Source organism: Trachypithecus francoisi, unplaced genomic scaffold, assembly GCF_009764315.1.
Source record: "Trachypithecus francoisi isolate TF-2019V2 unplaced genomic scaffold, Tfra_2.0 Contig01461, whole genome shotgun sequence".
NCBI lineage: Eukaryota > Metazoa > Chordata > Mammalia > Primates > Cercopithecidae > Trachypithecus > Trachypithecus francoisi.
In genome coordinates, this window is record NW_022681433.1 from 7,004,374 (window position 1) to 7,026,941 (window position 22,568).

At 39.1% G+C, this 22,568-nt stretch overlaps 1 protein-coding gene across 6 annotated transcripts in view; it reads left to right on the plus strand.

The window, feature by feature from the left end:
- The window catches only part of SPART (spartin), a 43,738-nt gene that overhangs the window by 11,119 nt on the left and 10,051 nt on the right, over positions 1-22,568 (plus strand). For all 6 annotated transcript variants that reach the window (XM_033235250.1, XM_033235254.1, XM_033235244.1 and 3 more), the window contains exons 2-5: positions 539-1,350; positions 5,073-5,270; positions 7,475-7,630; positions 10,626-10,749. In XM_033235250.1, the coding sequence (XP_033091141.1) occupies positions 541-1,350; positions 5,073-5,270; positions 7,475-7,630; positions 10,626-10,749 (1,288 nt within the window). In that variant the 5' untranslated portion in view covers positions 539-540. The remainder of the gene's footprint in view (positions 1-538; positions 1,351-5,072; positions 5,271-7,474; positions 7,631-10,625; positions 10,750-22,568) is intronic.

The window sequence follows — 22,568 nt, forward strand, 5'->3', positions numbered from 1 at the left end:
CATTTCTGTTTTCCCCAGTGTGTGATTCAATTCATTTTTTATTGGCTGGATATAATCTGGATTTATATTATAATGAATTTTAGAATGAGATTCTTGTTTCAACCATCATACAAAAATGTATTCATTTTTCAAAGAAAAATGAAAGCATAATTTGAAATATATGTGGACTACGTCATTTTGTTAATGTTTGTGTCCAGTATGATATGATAGATCATACATATCATATGTATGATAGGAAACTATTATAAGAAACTGGAACAAGAAAATTATGTAATAGATGTTGTCTGATTTATTCTCTTATGTTTTTAAATAAAGGTATTTTGGACCGAGAGTTTTCATTTATTTATCCATTCATCAAATACATATTAAGTACTTTCTTTATGACAGACCTGATAGCAGGCTTAAAGGATAGTATAATAGTGTACAAAACAGAGATAAGCGAGGCACTTGTCCTCTTAAAATATATTCAGGTAGGAGATATAGATGATAAGTAAACAATAGCTAAGCAAGATAATTAAATATGTTTCCAATTTTGCAGAAATGGAGCAAGAGCCACAAAATGGAGAACCTGCTGAAATTAAGATCGTCAGAGAAGCATATAAGAAGGCCTTTTTTTTTGTTAACAAAGGTCTGAATACAGATGAATTAGGTCAGAAGGAAGAAGCAAAGAACTACTATAAGCAAGGAATAGGACACCTGCTCAGAGGGATCAGCATTTCATCAACAGAGTCTGAACACACAGGCCCTGGGTGGGAATCTGCTAGACAAATGCAACAGAAAATGAAAGAAACACTACAGAATGTACGCACCAGGCTGGAAATTCTAGAGAAGGGTCTTGCCACTTCTCTACAGAATGATCTTCAGGAGGTGCCCAAGTTATATCCAGAATTTCCACCTAAAGACATGTGTGAAAAATTACCAGAGCCTCAGTCTTTCAGTTCAGCTCCTCAGCATGCTGAAGTAGATGGAAGCAGCTCAACTCCAAGTGCAGGGGCGGTTGCTGCACCTGCTTCTCTCTCTTTACCATCACAGAGTTGTCCAGCAGAAGCTCCTCCTGCTTATACTCCTCAGGCTGCTGAAGGTCACTACACTGTATCCTTTGGAACAGATTCTGGGGAGTTTTCATCAGTTGGAGAAGAGTTTTATAGGAATCATTCTCAGCCGCCGCCTCTTGAGACTTTAGGGCTAGATGCAGATGAATTGATTTTGATACCAAATGGAGTACAGATTTTTTTTGTAAATCCTGCAGGGGAGGTTAGTGCACCTTCGTATCCTGGGTACCTTCGAATTGTGAGGTTTTTGGATAATTCTCTTGATTCGGTTCTAAACCGTCCTCCTGGGTTTCTTCAGGTAAGCCAAAGGAAAATGAAAGCATAATTTGAAAAACATGTAGACTACATCATTTTTGTTAATGTTTATGTGTGCACTATAAGTGCAAAAAGATAATAAATTCTTTGTTTTTAAATATGTTCCATGAAATTATGAGCCTTAAACATGTTTGTGTTTTATAGTCTTTTTTTTTTAAGATATATTAATAGTTTTATTTTGAAATTAAGTTTGTGATGATAAAACTTGAGAAGAGTGGTCATCCTTAAACTTTTAATTCTTTATCTGAAGAAGAAACCTAGTAAGTTTAATTTGAAAAGGGATTTATGTAGTTTCTGTGGATGTATAGCTGTAAATACTCACAAATGTTGTGAAGACTCAGCTGAGGGTCTGAACTGGGCAAGACCCAGCTCATGGTCCAGAACAGTTGTTCTCAGCCAGGGGTAATTTTGCCTCCCCAGAGAACATTTGACAATGTCTGGAGGCATTTTTGGTGGTCATACTGGAGGTTGATTGCTACTAGCATAGTGGGTAGAGGCCAGGGGTGCTGCCACACATTTACACAGGACAGCCCTCATGAACAAAAAAAATTATCCTGCCCAAAATCTCAACTATGCCAAGGTTGAGAGACCCTGGTTTAGAAATAGAGTCTGTGGTGATAATTTAAGATGTCATTCCAACAGTCCAAGCAGAGAAATTTACCAGAATGCACTTGGTCCAAGAGTAAAGAGTGCTACATAAAGATTGATGTCAGGGCATTGCTGTGGATTTAGTGAGGTATTCTGAAGATAGTGGTCCAGTGACAATCACATTTTAAAAGATTGGATGTAGGTATAGGAAGACGAGTTCTTGAAATGAGGACTTAGTATATGTTGAGTATAACAAAGGAGTTTGCATTGAAGAAAGATCACTTTTTAAACAAAGCAGGTATTTTGTCCACAGTCCAAATAATGTGGTTTAGTAATAGCACAGGCTATCTCTAATCATTTTCTCTTTTGGTGTACTCTTCTGTTGATTCTTACATAGTTTTTATATGGAGTCAACTTGAAAGTTGTTTAAAGACAATTTGAGGCTTACTAGGGATGTGTGAGGGAGATACTTTGAGGGCATTATTGAAAGGAAATATTTGGGCCGGGCGCGGTGGCTCAAGCCTGCAATCCCAGCACTTTGGGAGGCCGAGACGGGTGGATCACGAGGTCAGGAGATCGAGACCATCCTGGCTAACACGGTGAAACCCCGTCTCTACTAAAAAAAAAAACAAAAAAACTAGCCAGGCGAGGTGGCGGGTGCCTGTAGTCCCGGTTACTCGGGAGGCTGAGGCAGGAGAATGGCGTAAACCCGGGAGGCGGAGCTTGAAGTGAGCCGAGATCCGGCCACTGCACTCCAGCCTGGGCGACAGAGCGAGACTCCGTCTCAAAAAAAAAAAAAAAAGAAAGGAAATATTTGATACTGGGCAGGAAGAATATTGTGACTCCTGTAGTTTATTTTAGGAAAGGAGCCTTAAGGTTAAAAAGAGTAGGCTTATTGGTTGGGGTTTGTAGTGGGGGATGATAAAAGCTGTAACAATTTCTACTAATGTAGTGTTGCACTGTAACGATGGAAATAAAAAATCTTTGGGTCCTTAGCAACTGGAGATGGGGTAGTGAATGGCAGAAATATTGTACCATGGTTACATTCACTCATCCATTGAAATGACTTGTACTTTAATACAAATTTGTCCTTAGTGCTTTTAATTTTGTTTTTAATCTCTCTCATATGTGTATTTTTTTGTCCTAAATGAAAAGTAAAATTGCTCCCAAAATTTAATTTGAGTCTCTTTAACAGGTTCTCATTTGCTTGTATTCAGGTATTTGTAGCAGAGTGTCCTTAAAAGAGTTAACATATGTGTTTTCTGAATGTTTTTGTCAAAAAAAAAAAAAAACAATAATAAACCAACTAAATACTAGAAGTTAGATATTTCCTATACTAAAAATCACTGTTAAAATCACTATTGGTCTAAATAGGAAATTAAGATTTTTTGGTTTTAGGTAGACAGAATTCTAGAACTTCAAAAAAAATTTTTCTTTTGGTTTTAGTTTTAATACCACATACTTTTTAAACCTGTTAAATCTATAGTTACAGAAATTGGACATGAATTTGCCCTCTGAAAATGAAACTGGGAAAAATCAGCCTATGGTGGATGAACTCACTCATCTGTAATATCCTGTCCTAAGAAAAGTCTATAAAGTGTTGGTATTTTAAAGACAATTTGGTGATATTCCAGTTCAATTAAGGTGACCAGGATATAATCTGGAAGAAACCATGGAATAGTAAAAAAAAAAAAAAAAAAAAAAAAACCTTTCCTAAGTTTTATTTTAGAATAACTTTTACAATTTTTTTGTCAACTCCATACCACTACTATTACTTGCTTTATATTTTTACTAAATTGTCCCACTTGTCAGTTATATCTTAATAATAACTGATATTAAGGGAAATGTGTATTTTTTCTCATACATATTAAAATATATAACTACTCAAATGTTAAAAGTTTGTGGGTAAGACTGTTTTGATGTTGAGCCCAGTTATATTTTGGTTTCTCAAATAATGTTTTGCATTAGAAATAAATTAGGCAGCCAGAATGTGAGCTTAAGTCTGTGTGTGTACTGGCAAGCTGACCTTCCCAGATGACACTGCAGGAGAGCTTTTGTTATTTTGCTTTTTATTTCACAATAGATAGACAATCCATAAACATTAACTTAATCTATTCTGTTATGTCAGGTTCTCTTGGGTTTAGTACAAAAAATTATTCCACGTTGTGAGTGCTGAGTTTCTTATTTATTTATTTATTTTTTCTTTGAGTCAGAGTTTTGCTCTGTTGCCCAGGCTGGGGTGCAATGGTATAATCTTGGCTCACTGCACCTTCCACCTCCCGGGTTCAGGTGATTCTCCTGCCTCAGCCTCCTAAGGAGCTGGAGCTAGGATTACAGGCGTGCGCTACCACACCCAGCTAACTTTTGTATTTTTAGTAGAGACAGGTTTCACCATATTGGCCAGGCTGGTCTTGAACTCCTGACCTCAAATGATCCCCCCGCTCCCCATTGGCCTCCCAGCGTGTTGGGATTATAGGTGTGAGCCACTGTGCCCGGCCTGTGAGTGCTGGGTTTCTGATTAAAATAATTGTGCAGCTTCTCTGGTCCAGACTACATGTGTTAAAATCCAAGCTCCACTTTTCAGTTGTTGGTTCTGAGCAACTTAATTGACCTCTGTGTGCCTCAATTTTCTTGTACATAAAATGACAATAATAGTAACTGATTTCATAGGATTGTTAGGAGCATTAAATCAGTAAACACTATTATTTCAGTAAATATTTCAAGTAAATAATACCTGAAAATAGTTTCTGTACCACAAAAGGAATATCTAATTTCAATAACGAAGAAAACCTTAATTTACTTTGATTATTATTTATTTAAAGTTAGAGTCATTATTGGTTAACACTGGGCTGGTTAAGGCCATCAGCTTTAAGATTGTATGATTAGTGGAGCAATGGCATATTTAGCACAGTCCTTATTGCAGGAAGATCAGACTAGCAAATGATTAATTTTCTTGGGGATTTGTTGATGTTGATGGTTCTGTAAAGCCTTTTAAAATATGTTTCCAACTTTGAAGTGTTTATTTTCTAGTATAACAATTTTATTAAAACATAAGTGAAAATCTAGTTTCATTCATTTATATGTATATATATTTTTTCTTCTAACGAATCCTTTCAGGTTTGTGACTGGTTGTATCCTCTAGTTCCTGATAGATCTCCGGTTCTGAAATGTACTGCAGGAGCCTACATGTTTCCTGATACAATGCTACAAGCAGCAGGATGCTTTGTGGGGGTCGTCCTGTCCTCTGAGTTACCAGAGGATGATAGAGAGCTCTTTGAGGATCTATTAAGGCAAATGTCTGACCTTCGGCTCCAGGTAACTTGTGTGATCATCTTTAGGGTGAAAAAAATCTACTTTAACATAAGCTCTTCAGCTTTTGGAGAAATTGTAATAACCTCTACTGTGATCAAGGTTAGGAGACTAACAGTTTATCATTTGTTTGGGTGTTCACAGCTACATGCTTGGAATTTGCTGTAATAGTGGTTAATATTGTGAGCTCTAGAGTCGAATTGCCTGTATATGAATTCAAGCTCTTCCACTTAATAGCCGTTTAGCTCAGCTGGTACTGATCTTCTCTATATTTTGATTTACTTATAAAATGGGGATAATAACAGTGTCCACCTCATTGGGCTGTGGTGAAAATTAAAAATTAATACATTAAGCACTTACATCAGAACAAGTAGTAATGCTCTGTGAATGTTAGCTATTTTTTCACCACTGTTTTACTGCTCAGCTGGGAAAGTGTACTAATGGGTCTAAATGGTGACATGAAGATAATTTTACCTTTAGTAGATAGGTTATGTTGGACATTTTAAGGGGTATGGTTGGCATTCTGAGGAAGAAACAGGCTTTGGTTGAGATAATTTTCTTTGTTCTTGTGGTAAATGAAGGCCAAATTAAAAAATAAAAAGAAAATATGATTTAAAATATGATCATCCTGGAACTTGCCTTATTTGGCATGTTTCCTCTGCCCACATGCGTACCTGTGGAAATAGAGTATTTCTGTTTAACAGGGAACTTGAATAGAGTATGATGGAGAGACTTTCTTTATATATTGTTGTAGCAAGAAGGAAAAAGTATTTTTGATTATGAATATTGACAGTCATCTGGGGTGGACTGAGGTGGGCATTATGATGGTATAATCTTTTATTCTCTCCTTCAGTCAGCAGATATTTGGAATTCATTATTTAACCAGTTACTGTGTTAAGTGGTGGGATGGGCAGATTATGAGAACAGGAGACCGCAAAGGTGTGTGTGTGTGTGTGTGTGTGTGTGTGTGTGTGTGTGTGAGACAATATAAAATCAGCCCCTGTTGACCTGAGAATGACCTACCTGGTGGTCAGCAAACCAAGACTTTAGCATAGCAGCAATTATTTAACAAAATACGTGATCAGCATACAGAAGTGTGTAGCCTCATTGTACTTGTGAAGAGGAATTCACAAAGGCAGGAGTATGGTCAAATAAAGGAGTTCATCTTCACTTCACTGTTTACTGACTGAGTAAAATGATGCTCTTAAGTATTCACAGACCTGATGTGGAACTATTTCTCCCTTCACCCCTACATTAACTGGACCTGTATTACTGGACTTTAGGAAAAAAACTAAGCAGACTTTTAGATTGTATGTTTATTTTATCTCTTCAATTTTATTTTTTGGTTGTATGTTATTTTTAGCTTGCTTTACTGTCCCAGAACTTCAACTGTAAACATAAGCTAGTTACTAGCTATAATTTTGACTGGTTTTTACTCTTAAGCATTCATTCAGCAAAGTGTATACTGTGCAGACAATTAATAAACCTTCCAGTAATGCGTAATGAAGTGGACATGAGTTTTGTCAATTGCCTTTAAATTCATTTTGTCTTGTATATTGTATATGTTACCTAAAATTTATTCATTAATTAAATTTAAATGTAGCTGCATCTGATTCAAAGATAACTTATACCAACAACTGCTATAAGTTGTCTTTTTTTTTTTTTTTTTTTTTGAGACGGAGTCTCGCTCTGTCACCCAGGTTGGAGTGCTGTGGCCGGATCTCAGCTCACTGCAAGCTCTGCCTCCCGGGTTCACGCCATTCTCCTGTCTCAGCCTCCCAGGTAGCTGGGACTACAGGCGCCCGCCACCTCGCCCGGCTAGTTTTTTGTATTTTTTAGTAGAGACGGGGTTTCACCGTGTTAGCCAGGATGGTCTCGATCTCCTGACCTCGTGATCCGCCCGTCTCGGCCTCCCAAAGTGCTGGGATTACAGGCGTGAGCCACCGCGCCCGGCCTTATAAGTTGTCTTTTATACTTTGTCTTTTGAAACTTACTTAAGCATATGCTATGAACCAAAGATCTCAGAGGTTTGGGGTTTGGTGATAAGACAAAAGAGAAGCATAGAGAAAAAAGCAAAAGCAGTTGTTACTTATAGACTGCCAAACTGACATTCAAACAAGTATGTCACTTGAGCATGGTGTAATATAGGTGGCAGAAAGTCATCTAAGAAAAATTCTGATTAGGGCTAGGCTTAAACCCTTATTCTGTAGGCCAACTGGAACAGAGCAGAAGAAGAAAATGAATTCCAAATCCCTGGAAGAACTAGACCCTCCTCTGACCAACTAAAAGAAGCCTCGGGCACTGATGTGAAACAGTTGGACCAAGGCAATAAGGATGTACGTCATAAAGGAAAACGTGGAAAAAGGGTAAATAAAAGAATAATAAGTGTGTGTGTTGTTTTCTAATGGTACCTTTCTCCAGTTTCATATATTTATATGATCATAGTCCCATATACTAAAGCAAAGCAACTTGTGCGTAGTCAACAAAGCGATCACCGGCAAAAACAATTAGAATCAGTTGTAATATTTCCCTTTTAAAGTGTGTGTTACTTAAACTATTTTTTTAAAAGATACTCTGTGTTTGGGGGATAGATTTTTTTTCCCAACTGTTTGAGAGATTTTATTTTTTTTTGAGACAGGATCCTGCTTTGTCACCCAGGCTGGAGTGCAGTGGTGCAAACATGGCTCACTGCAGCCTTGACCTCCTGGACTCATGTGATCCTCCTGCCTCAGCCTCCACAATTAGCCAGCATTACAGACATGAGCCACCACACCTGACCAAAATATTTTTATATTTGCACTAATGATGCACATACTTTCTTATTTGTTTTGTGTTATTCTCTGCCTTCCTATATTCACCAAGAGCTTGGGGGCTACATATGCTACTGTCTCTTTTTTTCTTACACTCTGCCATTTTTATTCAGTTTCCTGTTTTTTTATGGATGGGCAACAGGACAGAGATTTGATTTTTAAAAATATATTGAGTGGTTTCTTCTTCCATTTCATAGGCTCTGAGTATGTAATATATTTTAACTGGTAAATTTGGATTAGAGTTCAGGAAATATTTATTGAGTGCTAGAATGTTAGGCATACATAGTGGAAAAGGTTTAAATTTCTTGTCTCAATGAATTTACTGTCTAATGGAAAGGACAGATTAGCAAAGAGATCATTTCTATCCAATGTGGCTATTAGATAGAAGATGCAGCCTAGCCTAACAGATAAGTGTGGGTGGATGAGTGGTATGGGAAGCAGTGAGGAGCCCCCTCCTACAGGACATTATGACTAAGATGAGTCTTGAAGGATAAAGAAGCGTTGGTCATATGAATAGCAAATTTAAGGGGATTCTTGGCAGAAGTGGTAATATAAGCAAGTATATGAATAAAACAGCATTGTCTTGAGTATCATATTACAGGCAGTTTAGTATTGTTCATTGCTATATTCCACATGGTAAATGCTCAATAATTATCTTTGGAATTGATGAATATCACGTGAATATTCTACATTTATTTGCAAAGTGTCACTGTGGTTTATGTTGAACATCTTAGACCAGCTATATGAGGATATTGGGAGTCCAAAATGGTTCCAAGAAATATATTTTACTTAAAAACGTTGTTTTAATCACAAGAAATGAAAGTTAAAGGGTACAAAAGAGTATATGGTGAAAAATAAGTCTGGGCCCTATTCCTGTCCACCAGCCACCTAGCTCCTCTGTCCAGACACATAATCTTCCCTCCTCTCCCCCATCCCCCACAGATAGAATCTCACTCTGTCACCTAGGCTGAAGTGCAGTGGTGTGATCTCAGCTCACTGCAACCTCCGCCTCCAAGGTTCAAGCAATTCTTGTGTCTCAACCTCCCGAGTAGATGGGATTACAGGTGCCTGCAGCCACGCCCGGTTAATTTTTGTATTTTTAGTAGAGATGGGGTTTCAATTTCACCATGTTGGCTAGGCTAGTCTCGAACTCCTGATCTCAGGTGATCCACCCACGTCAGCCTCGCAGTGTGCTGGGATTGCAGGTGTGAGCCAGCATGCCTGGCCTCAGACACATAATTATTAATTTCTATTGTCCTTCTAGATATATTTTATGCATAAATACACACACACATGGACATACTTAATATTTAACATAAAAGATGGCATATAAAACAATGTTTTGCTCCTTGCTTTTTTACTTAACAGTGTATTTGGAAATTCTTCCATATCAGTTAGAACTTCATGTTTTAAAATTTAATTTCTTGTTCTAAAAAAATCAAATGATATTAAAAAGTATATGCAGTGAAAAGCTTTAGATTTTTACTTATGGGTGACTTTTATCCCATGTAGAAGTTGTTTTGTTTAATGTTGTTTTTATATCTTTTTTTTTTTTTTTTTTTTTGAGACGGAGTCTCGCTCTGTCGCCCAGGCTGGAGTGCAGTGGCCTGATCTCAGCTCACTGCAAGCTCCGCCTCCCGGGTTTACGCCATTCTCCTGCCTCAGCCTCCCGAGTAGCTGGGACTACAGGCGCCCGCCACCTCGCCCGGCTAGTGTTTTGTATTTTTTAGTAGAGACGGGGTTTCACCGTGTTAGCCAGGATGGTCTCGATCTTCTGACCTTGTGATCCGCCCGTCTTGGCCTCCCAAAGTGCTGGGATTACAGGCTTGAGCCACCGCGCCCGGCCTGTTTTTATATCTTATGTGACATTCTTTGTATTACTGGCCACTTTGATTTTCAGGTTATTTTATTATATTAATATTATGAGGTCTGAGTTAGCCTGCGTCTTATTTCTTAGAATGAGTTCATTTAGCTTTGAGAGTTTGGGTGTTGTTGGCCCAGGCTCTCATAACAGCTGTTCAGTTAGCAAAGTACACATAGTTCTATGTTCTCCATTTCCTCTTAAATGGAATAGCAGATTATTCTGTGTTTATATATTCCTTCTTGTTTCAAATTAGACATTTGTTTGCTCTGTCAAAACCAGTTTATGAATTCATCTTTGCTTACTGATTGAGTCATTTAACAAAAATCTTTTAATCTTACTGAGTACCGTGTGCACACTAATATCTAGGGATGGTATCTGTTTGAAGGAAATCAGTCTAGTCCAGAAAAAAAAAGTTAGTCAATATAAATGATTTGATAAATGCCATATTGAACTTGTATTGGTATTTAAATCTTACCAGTCAAGATTTATATGGACCAGAACAGTTTTCAACTTCATGGCAGTTCTGGTATTGTGCTTTATAAGACCATACTGGTAACTAGGTTGGCTGAAGATATTTTTCATTAATTATATCTAGTATTTGTTGGCTTCATATTTGTTATATAATGCTTACAGTTTTCCCCCTCTTAGTTCTAACTCTTCACATTTTGAAACATTTTTACTGTTTAGGCTAAAGATACTTCAAGTGAAGAAGTTAACCTGAGTCACATTGTACCATGTGAGCCAGTTCCAGAAGAAAAATCAAAAGAATTACCTGAATGGAGTGAGAAAGTGGCTCACAACATTTTGTCAGGTATTACAATAATGTTAATTTTTTTCCCTGTATGACATTAAGCCTTTGGAACCAAATAAAGATAGTGTTTATTAGGGAATACTGAGAAAGATAATATTTTGTATTTTGGTTTTAAGTGATCAATTTAGAAATAAATGTAGAAGGCACTAGTCTTTTAAAACATCAGATATTGTCATATAAGTATAAATTCTTCCTGGCCTATTATTCTGTTTTATTATTGGGAAAATGGATAGTGAAAAGCTTGAAGAATCTTCAAACTCTTAATAGTTCTGAATCTAAAATTAGTTACCTTCCTTTCCCCTTTGAAGCTCCCTCTTAACCTCTCCCAACCCCTGTCCCTCAGCTGTGGTCTGAATGTGTCCCTTCAAAATTCATATATTGAAATCCCAACCCCTGAGGTGATGGTTTTAGGAAGTGGGGCCTTTGGGAAGTGATTAGGTCATGAGGGAGGAGCCCTCGTCAGTGGGATTAGTCCTTTATGAAAGAGATCCCAAAAAGCTGCCTTGTCCCTTTCACTATGTGAGGAAGCAGTAAGAAGGTGTAATTCTATGAACCAGGAAGTGGGCCCCTCCCCAGGGACCAAATCTACCAGCACCTTAGTCTTGTACTTCCCAGCCTCCAGAATTGTGAGAAATAAATTTTTGTTGTTAATAAGCTACTAGTTGATGATATTTTGTTATGGCATCACAAATGGACTCAGATACCCACCCAAAAAATGAGAACATGTTCATTCATCTTTGAAAGCAAAGCAGCACTAACTACACAGCCATGCAGACATGAGAACATCTGAGGGTTATAGCCAAACTCTTTGAGAAGTAGTCTCTGCTGTTAAATTATGGTTATAAAGGGCTTCAGATCAATTATTCTGAAACCAGAATGATCATTAGTGGCATGTCTTTCTACTTTAATTGGTTAACATTTCACGTAGCTTTTTAGCCGTAGTAACTCTATGATTTATACCTTTTATTTTGTTTTTTTAAAAAATATTGCCAATCACCATTCAGTTTGTCAAATTCATAACCCCATTAAATGGGTCTTGACTCATTTAAACGACTGTCAATTCAGATTTCCGTGTCCACTAAAATCCATTTTAGAAGATGTCTAAAGCAGAGGAAATCTTCAACATAAAAAAACAACAAGCTAAAATAATTAGCTAGCTAGGAACTAAAATACTTTTCCTAGTGCCAAAGAACTGTGCTTGAGACAAGAAGAAAAGATAAAGCCAAATTTTAAAATGTAATTGCAGCCGTTAAAATTGACCCTTGAAAGAGATTCACAAAGAAATTGCAATGAAAAACCTTTTCACTTTTACTGCCCTACCCCCCAACTTTGTAGCCTGCTAAGCATTATTATTAGGAGGCCATTATTCAGAAAACTTGCCTATTACCCCTACACACTAAATTCAAAGTAATTTTACCAAGTTTTTGGAATTTATGCTATTATAAGTTTGTTCCATTTACTATTGTTATGTAACAAACTGCCCCAAACCCAAAGGCACAAAACAACAAACATTTGTTCCTGTGGAATTCAGTGGGCCAGGTATTTGGAAAGGTCACAGCAGGAGTGGCTTATATCTCTTTTATAGTATCTAAGGACTTCATCTGGGAAGACTGAAAGGCTAGCTAGTGACTTGACAATAAGCTGAAGACTGAAATCATTACTGACACCTCTGGCATCTAGGCTGGGAGAGGTCAAAGTCTAGGACTGCCAAATAGAGTGCCTACACATGGCCTTTTGTGGCTGGACTTCCACCCTGCATGGTAGCCTTAGGCTAGTGTGGCTTCTACATAGTGACTTGGGGCTTCAAATGTGAATCATCCAGCAAACAGACAGAAGCTGCCTTACCATTTCTGACATACTCTTGGAAATTTCCAGCATCGTTTGGTTAAAAGCAAGCAACAAGCCAGCCCAGATGCAAGGAATGTGACATAGACCCCATTTCCCTCTGGGAAGAATATCAAGATCTTGTGGAAGGATTAACATTCAGAATAGGAGACACTGTTTGTGGTCATCTTCAGAAATTACCAGCTGCCACTAAATCTCAGGCCTCCTAGGTACTATAGATACCACACCATGGTGCTACCAGAAGCAGTACAGCCAGTTAATCCTGGGAAAAGGTCTCTTTGGAGATTTCAAAAGAACTTTCAGCAGTGCATAATTTTAAAACAAGCAAAAACTGTGTTTTGGTAACATGCAGAGGCCTTCTTTATTACTTAAGAGCTCAGTTTCTTCATGCCAGTACCTCTTTTCCTTTTTATTCTATACCTTCAGGGCTGGGGTTCTAGTAATGTCCGTCATAGTTGGTGACTGTAAACCATTTAACTGCCTATCAGAGTTTATGTCTCTTTATGAGCTTTTTAATACATAGAACGAATAGTTCATCAAATGCTTACGGTACAAGTAAAACAAAGAGGGGGCAGAAAATTAATAAAGATTTACTGCTGAGAAAATTATCTGATCTATCAAGAGACTATCGTTACCTGACTCATTCAGTCTATGTACAAAATGAGTAACCAGGGATATAAATTGAGCTTATGTATCTTAGCCCAATTGGTGCTTGTCTGTTGTCAAAGAATAAGTAAAGATCACTAAAAGCTAGTCTGAGGTTTTCCTAATATAAAAGGTGAAAAAAGTAAAACAACCATGCTTAAAGTTTACCTGTATAGGCTTGAGAAACCTAGACTTAACACTTTAAGAAGGCAGCGGCTGTGCAGTATCAATGGAGTAGAGCCTAGTAAGCTATTTGGGAGGCGGTAGAGGGTTGCTGACAATAGGCTGATGGAGCTCACCTTTGGAGCAACCTACCTTCAATCATTCTGGAACACTTTAGTGGTTGTGAGGTAGCAAAAGATCATCAAGGGTATTTGAATGTCCCCTCTAACTCCCTAATCTTTCCCAATTTAATTTACAGATGGACTCTGGAATGCTAGGCAAACAGTTGACAGGGAATGAGAGGGAATGATCACTTTCTGCCTACCTATTCCAGCATATCATCCTAGGGCTGAGAGTGAGCAGAATGGAGGCAACTGTGATGCCTCCCTAAAGTTTCTCCAAGATTATGCTTTTTGCTACCATTTTGTGCTTCTAGGCCCTGGCAAAAACTTTTCCATTTTGGTTAATTCAGTCTGTTAAAGAATAGACAAACAAGTCCTCCTATTCTTCAGTACATTCCTTCTGGGACTCCATTGACCTAGTACAGTCTTCCAGCTGTCAGATCCACAAAGACCTTTATTCCAGCATAAATTATATAGAATGAACAAAACATCAAAGAGCAATCATATATTCAATTTGTACTTTGATTGGTATAGGATGGTTAAGTGCTAAGACAAATCATTTCTAGGCTTTTAGAGGACTGCATCAAACATAAGATACATGTCATGTGATTGAAATTGGCCATGTGCTAGCCAATTTGCTGCCAGTTTTCCCCCCTCATTGCCAGAGATAAAGAATATCAAAAGCTGAAAATAAAAACATCAGTGAATCAGTATTTCTTTTTTAAGAAATTTTTTAAGCTCATATTTCTTATGATAAAATTATTAAAACTTACCAGAAAAGTTGGGTTCTATATAATCGTAGGGTTCAGCTAGCTTTTTACCAGGAGAGAAAGCTGTGATTTGGGACTTCTGTGTTTTTGTGTTTTGTTTTGTTTTGAGACAGAGTCTCATTCTGTTACCCAAGCTGGAGTGCAGTGATGCTCTCTTGGCTCACTGCAAACTCCGCCTCCAGGGTTCAAGTGATTCTCCTGCCTCAGCTTCCTGAGTAGCTGGGACTACAGGTACACACCACCATGCCCAGCTCATTTTTATATTTTTAGTAGAGACAAGGTTTCGCCATATTGGCCAGGCTGATCTCAAACTCCTGACCTCAGGTGATCCGCCCAACTTGGCCTTCCAAAGTGCTGAGATTATAGGTGTGAGCCACTGCACCTGGCCAGGGACTTCTGTTTTTAATAACAACTGTAAATGGTAGCTTTCTTTAGTTCAGTAAAAGGGGACAGTGTCCCACAAGCTGTAGTAGTTAGGTTTGAGTTAGATAATTTTAACATCTGCCAATGTGTCATTTATTCAGCAGATGTTCATGGTCTGTCATGTGGCTGCATTAATTCAGTGCATAGGATGCAAACGTGAACAGAATCAATCTATATCTGGCATTGTACATGTCATTTAAAATATCTACATAGCTATCAGTGAAATATTGCATTTCCTTCTGTTGCAGTGTTCACAGTTTTAACATATTTGTGTATACTGTATACTTCCATGGTGATATGTTATTGATTATTTGCATGTAGTATTTCTCTTTATTAGTGCTGTGACTTTTTATCTCATTTCCATTTATTTTTCTCAGTCATCATTTGACTTCATCCCTATTATTTCTTACAGTTTCATTATAGGATTGTAGTATCCTTTGTTTTATTGTCATTTATTTTACGATTTCTCAGTCTTCATGTTCAGCTGGTTTCTTCTTAAAACTTTTCAACCTATAAGTTAATCTAAAAAGATAATTTTTTTAAATGGACATCTTCAAGCCTTTTATTGTTTATGGAAGCCTGTTTGCTTGGGTTTGAATCCTGCACTTCCCCAGAAATTGATTGTCAGGTAAGACAGTGGGGGTAGGATTGGAGCTGGAGGTGGAGATGTTGACTAAAACAGGAAGAGAAACATAAAATTTCTAATTATTTATTACGTGTCACTTTTCATTGTTAACATTTTAAAATAAACTGTTATGGTTTTCACATGATTGCTGGATGCTTATTCATGGGCTGGAGTAATCATGTAAAACCACACCACAGACGTTGAGAGAATATAATTAAGTACTTCATATGTTCAACTTTGAAAGCACATTGTTAAGTCTTTGCCAAAAAAGAAATATTTTTTTTTCTTTTTTTTTTTTTTTTTATTATACTTTAAGTTCTAGGGTACATGTGCATAACGTGCAGGTTTGTTACATATGTATACTTGAGCCATGTTGGTGTGCTACACCCATCAACTCGTCAGCACCCATCAATTCATCATTTATATCATGTATAACTCCCCAGTGCAATCCCTCCCTCCTCCCCCCTCCCCATGATAGGCCCCAGTGTGTGATGTTCCCCTTCCCCAGTCCAAGTGATCTCATTGTTCAGTTCCCACCTATGAGTGAGAACATGCGGTGTTTGGTTTCTCTTCTTGTGATAGTTTGCTAAGAATGATGGTTTCCAGCTGCATCCATGTCCCTACAAAGGACGCAAACTCATCCTTTTTGATGGCTGCATAGTATTCCATGGTGTATATGTGCCACATTTTCTTAATCCAGTCTGTCACAGATGGACATTTGGGTTGATTCCAAGTCTTTGCTATTGTGAATAGTGCCGCAATAAACATACGTGTGCATGTGTCTTTGTAGTAGAGTAATTTATAATCCTTTGGGTATATACCCAGTAGTGGGATGGCTGGGTCATATGGTACATCTAGTTCTAGATCCTTGAGGAATCGCCATACTGTTTTCCATAATGGTTGAACTAGTTTACAATCCCACCAACAGTGTAAAAGTGTTCCTATTTCTCCACATCCTCTCCAACACCTGTTGTTTCCTGACTTCTTAATGATTGCCATTCTGACTGGTGTGAGATGGTATCTCATTGTGGTTTTGATTTGCATTTCTCTGATGGCGAGTGATGATGAGCATTTTTTCATATGTCTGTTGGCTGTATGGATGTCTTCTTTTGAGAAATGTCTGTTCATATCCTTTGCCCACTTTTTGATGGGGTTGTTTGTTTTTTTCTTGTATATGTGTTTGAGTTCTTTGTAGGTTCTGGATATTAGCCCTTTGTCAGATGAGTAGGTTGCAAAAATTTTCTCCCATTCTGTAGGTTGCCTGTTCACTCTGATCTGATGGTAGTTCTTTTGCTGTGCAGAAGCTCCTTAGTTTAATGAGATCCCATTTGTCAATTTTGGCTTTTGCTGCCGTTGCTTTTGGTGTTTTAGACATGAAGTCCTTGCCCATGCCTATGTCCTGAATGGTACTACCTAGATTTTCTTCTAGGGTTTTTATGGTATTAGGTCTAACATTTAAGTCTCTAATCCATCTTGAATTAATCTTCGTATAAGGGGTAAGGAAAGGATCCAGTTTCAGCTTTCTACTTATGGCTAGCCAATTTTCCCAGCACCATTTATTAAATAGGGAATCCTTTCCCCATTTCTTGTTTCTCTCAGGTTTATCAAAGATCAGATGGCTGTAGATGTGTGGTGTTATTTCTGAGGACTCTGTTCTGTTCCATTGGTCTATATCTCTGTTGTGGTACCAGTACCATGCTGTTTTGGTTACTGTAGCCTTGTAGTATAGTTTGAAGTCAGGTAGCGTGACGCCTCCAGCTTTGTCCTTTTGACCTAGGATTGTCTTGGCAATGCGGGCTCTTTTTTGGTTCCATATGAACTTTAAAGCCGTTTTTTCCAATTCTGTGAAGAAAGTCATTGGTAGCTTGATGGGGATGGCATTGAATCTATAAATAACCTTGGGCAGTATGGCCATTTTCACGATATTGATTCTTCCTATCCATGAGCATGGTATGTTCTTCCATTTGTTTGTGTCCTCTTTGATTTCACTGAGCAGTGGTTTGTAGTTCTCCTTGAAGAGGTCCTTTACATCCCTTGTAAGCTGGATTCCTAGGTATTTTATTCTCTTTGAAGCAATTGTGAATGGAAGTTGATTCCTGATTTGGCTCTCTGCTTGTCTGTTACTGGTGTATAAGAATGCTTGTGATTTTTGCACATTAATTTTGTATCCTGAGACTTTGCTGAAGTTGCTTATCAGCTTAAGGAGATTTTGGGCTGAGACAATGGGGTTTTCTAAATATACAATCATGTCATCTGCAAACAGGGACAATTTGACTTCTTCTTTTCCTAACTGGATACCCTTGATTTCTTTCTCTTGCCTGATTGCCCTAGCCAGAACTTCCAACACTATGTTGAATAGGAGTGGTGAGAGAGGGCATCCCTGTCTTGTGCCAGTTTTCAAAGGGAATTTTTCCAGTTTTTGCCCATTCAGTATGATATTAGCTGTGGGTTTGTCCTAAATAGCTCTTATTATTTTGAGGTACGTTCCATCAATACCGAATTTATTGAGCGCTTTTAGCATAAAGGGCTGTTGAATTTTGTCAAAAGCCTTTTCTGCATCTATTGAGATAATCGTGTGGTTCTTGTCTTTGGTTCTGTTTATATGCTGGATTACGTTTATTGATTTGCGAATGTTGAACCAGCCTTGCATCCCAGGGATGAAGCCCACTTGATCATGGTGGATAAGCTTTTTGATGTGCTGCTGAATCCGGTTTGCCAGTATTTTATTGAGAATTTTTGCATCGATGTTCATCAGGGATATTGGTCTAAAATTCTCTTTTTTGTTGTGTCTCTGCCAGGCTTTGGTATCAGGATGATGTTGGCCTCATAAAAAGAGTTAGGGAGGATTCCCTCTTTTTCTATTGATTGGAATAGTTTCAGAAGGAATGGTACCAGCTCCTCCTTGTACCTCTGGTAGAATTCAGCTGTGAATCCATCTGGTCCTGGACTTTTTTTGGTGGGTAGGCTATTAATTGTTGCCTCAATTTCAGAGCCTACTATTGGTCTATTCAGGGATTCAACTTCTTCCTGGTTTAGTCTTGGGAGAGTGTAAGTGTCCAGGAAGTTATCCATTTCTTCTAGATTTTCTAGTTGATTTGCATAGAGGCATTTATAGTATTCTCTGATGGTTGTTTGTATTTCTGTGGGGTCAGTGGTGATATCCCCTTTATCATTTTTTATTGCGTCTATTTGATTCCTCTCTCTTTTCTTCTTTATTAGTCTTGCTAGCGGTCTGTCAATTTTGTTGATCTTTTCAAAAAACCAACTCCTGGATTCATTGATTTTTTTGGAGGGTTTTTTGTGTCTCTATCTCCTTCAGTTCTGCTCTGATCTTAGTTATTTCTTGCCTTCTGCTAGCTTTTGAATGTGTTTGCTCTTGCCTCTCTAGTTCTTTTAATTGTGATGTTAGAGTGTCAATTTTAGATCTTTCTGCTTTCTCTTGTGGGCATTTAGTGCTATAAATTTCCCTCTACACACTGCTTTAAATGTGTCCCAGAGATTCTGGTATGTTGTATCTTTGTTCTCATTGGTTTCAAAGAACATCTTTATTTCTGCTTTCATTTCGTTATGTACCCAGTAGTCATTCAGGAGCAGGTTGTTCAGTTTCCATGTAGTTGAGTGGTTTTGATTGAGTTTCTTAGTCCTGAGTTCTAGTTTGATTGCACTGTGGTCTGAGAGACAGTTTGTTATAATTTCTGTTCTTTGACATTTGCTGAGGAGTGCTTTACTTCCAATTATGTGGTCAATTTTGGAATAAGTGCGATGTGGTGCTGAGAAGAATGTATATTCTGTTGATTTGGGGTGGAGAGTTCTATAGATGTCTATTAGGTCCGCTTGGTGCAGAGATGAGTTCAATTCCTGGATATCCTTGTGAACTTTCTGTCTCGTTGATCTGTCTAATGTTGACAGTGGAGTGTTGAAGTCTCCCATTATTATTGTATGGGAGTCTAAGTCTCTTTGTAGGTCTCTAAGGACTTGCTTTATGAATCTGGGTGCTCCTGTATTGGGTGCATATATATTTAGGAGAGTTAGCTCTTCCTGTTGAATTGATCCCTTTACCATTATGTAATGGCCTTCTTTGTCTCTTTTGATCTTTGATGGTTTAAAGTCTGTTTTATCAGAGCCTAGGATTGCAACCCCTGCTTTTTTTGTTCTCCATTTGCTTGGTAGATCTTCCTCCATCCCTTTATTTGAGCCTATGTATGTCTCTGCATGTGAGATGGGTCTCCTGAATACAGCAGACTGATGGGTCTTGACTCTTTATCCAGTTTGCCAGTCTGTGTCTTTTAATTGGAGCATTTAGTCCATTTACATTTAAGGTTAATATTGTTATGTGTGAACTCGATCCTGTCATTATGATATTAACTAGTTATTTTGCTCGTTAGTTGATGCAGTTTCTTCCTAGCCTCGATGGTCTTTACATTTTGGCATGTTTTTGCAATGGCTGGTACCGGTTGTTCCTTTCCATGTTTAGGGCTTCCTTCAGGGTCTCTTGTAAGGCAGGCCTGGTGGTGACAAAATCTCTAAGCATTTGCTTATCTGTAAAGGATTTTCTTTCTCCTTCACTGATGAAACTTAGTTTGGCTGGATATGAAATTCTGGGTTGAAATTTCTTTTCTTTAAGAACGTTGAATATTGGCCCCCACTCTCTTCTGGCTTGTAGAGTTTCTGCCGAGAGATCTGCTGTTAGTCTGATGGGCTTCCCTTTGTGGGTAACCCGACCTTTCTCTCTGGCTGCCCTTAAGATTTTTTCCTTCATTTCAACTTTGGTGAATCTGGCAATTCTTTGTCTTGGAGTTGCTCTTCTGGAGGAGTATCTTTGTGGCGTTCTCTGTATTTCCTGAATTTGAATGTTGGCCTGCCCTACTAGGTTGGGGAAGTTCTCCTGGATGATATCCTGAAGAGTGTTTTCCAACTTGGTTCCATTTTCCCCCTCACTTTCAGGCACCCCAATCAGACGTAGATTTGGTCTTTTACATAATCTTGCAGGCTTTGTTCATTTCTTTTTCTTCTTTTTTCTTTTGGTTTCTCTTCTCGCTTCATTTCATTCATTTGATCCTCAATGGCTGATACTCTTTCTTCCAGTTGATCGAGTCGGTTACTGAAGCTTGTGCATTTGTCACGTATTTCTCGTGTCATGGTTTTCATCTCTGTCATTTCGTTTATGATCTTCTCTGCATTAATTAGTCTAGCTGTCAGTTCTTCCACTCTTTTTTCAAGATTTTTAGTTTCTTTGCGCTGGGTACGTAATTCCTCCTTTAGCTCTGAGAAGTTTGATGGACTGAAGCCTTCTTCTCTCATCTCGTCAAAGTCATTCTCTGACCAGCTTTGATCCGTTGCTGGCGATGGGCTGCGCTCCTTTGCAGGGGGAGATGCGCTCTTATTTTTTGAATTTCCAGCTTTTCTGCCCTGCTTCTTCCCCATCTTTGTGGTTTTATCTGTCTCTGGTCTTTGATGATGGTGACGTACTGATGGGGTTTTGGTATAGGTGTCCTTCCTGTTTGATCGTTTTCCGTCTGACAGTCAGAAGGACTGTCTGTTGGTCTGTTGGAGATTGCTTGAGGTCCACTCCAGACCCTTTTTGCCTGGGTATCAGCAGCAGAGGTTGCCGAAGATAGAATATTGCTGAACAGCGAGTGTACCTGTCTGATTCTTCCTTTGGAAGTTTCCTCTCAGGGGTGACTCCACCCTGTGAGGTGTGGGGTGTCAGACTGCCCCTAGTGGGGGATGTCTCCCAGCTAGGCTACTCAGGGGTCAGGGACCCACCTGAGCAGGCAGTCTGTCCCTTCTCGGATCTCAACCTCCGCGTTGGGAGATCCACGCCTCTCCCCAAAGCTGTCAGACAGAGTCGTTCGCGTCTGCACGGGCCCCCGCTGCTTTGCCTATTGGACTTCAGCTGTGGGCTGTCCCCAGAGGTGGAGTCTACAGAGACAGGCAGGCTTCCTTGAGCTGCTGTGAGCTCCACCCAGTTCGAGCTTCCCAGCGGCTTTGTTTACCTACTTAAGCCTCAGCAATGGCGGGCGCCCCTCCCCCAGCCTCGCTGCTGCCTTGCCGACAGATTGCGGCAGACTGCTGAGTTAGCAGTGAGGGAGGCTCCGTGGGCGTGGGACCCTCCCGGCCAGGTGTGGGATATATTCTCCTGGTGTGCCTGTTTCCTTAAAGCGCAGTATTGGGGTGGGAGTTACCCGATTTTCCAGGTGTTGTGTGTCTCAGTTCCCCTGGCTAGGAAAACGGATTTCCTTCCCCCTTGCGCTTCCAGGTGAGGCGATGCCTCGCCCTGCTTCAGCTCTCGCTGGTCAGGCTGCAGCAGCTGACCAGCACCGATTGTCCGGCACTCCCTAGAGAGATGACCCCAGTACCTCAGTTGAAAATGCAGAAATCACCGGTCTTCTGTGTCGCTCGCGCTGGGAGTTGGAGACTGGAGCTGTTCCTATTCGGCCATCTTGCTCCGCAAAGAAATATTTTAAATTGAAAGTCTCTGCAGAGTAGGGTAATACTTCTTCAATCTTAGTGTACTTCTTACACTGTTCTTGTGTATTTTTTCTTTACCCATCCCTCTCCCACTCCTTCTTTCCCCACATTTCCACTGGCTGAGGACCTTTTGTCCTCACTAGAGAAGGCCCTTCCATCCCTCTGTTCCTCTGGTGAGCAGTTCTGTCATTCAAGCTGCGAGAACATAAGCAAAGCAAAGGGCTAGGACCCACTGTCATGAGAAATGGCTAAATTATCTAGGCCTGTCTCTTCTTTAGATTTTCTCTTCTCACGCATTTGGGTGTTCTCGTGTTTTTGTCATTCAGGTGTATGTAGGAAGCTAAACAGTACTGAGATCCAAGAGTTTGGGTTTAGGATTCAGGAAGGAACAGGACCCCCTGACTAATGCTTTTAGCCTAAAGAAAGTAAGAGTTCTGCCTTGGTGTTTGAGAGGCAGTTTCTTTGGTTTACATTTTGTGATGTTTCTGTCTTTCTCCCTCAGGATTTCATGGGGGAAACGTGGTGTCTGGCCTAAGGCAAAAAGAACAAGAATATCTGGGTTCTTTAGCCAAATTCTATGTTAATGGCACCAAAACTAAAAATTAATACCTAGCAGTAATATAGTGTGATAAGTAACATATAGAGATACCTGCAAGTTGCAGTGGCAGCATAGAGTAACACAGAACTCTGTCACTGAGTGACATATGACCTAAGTATTCAGGAAGAAAACTTTAGGTATAAAGTTAGCTTGAAAGT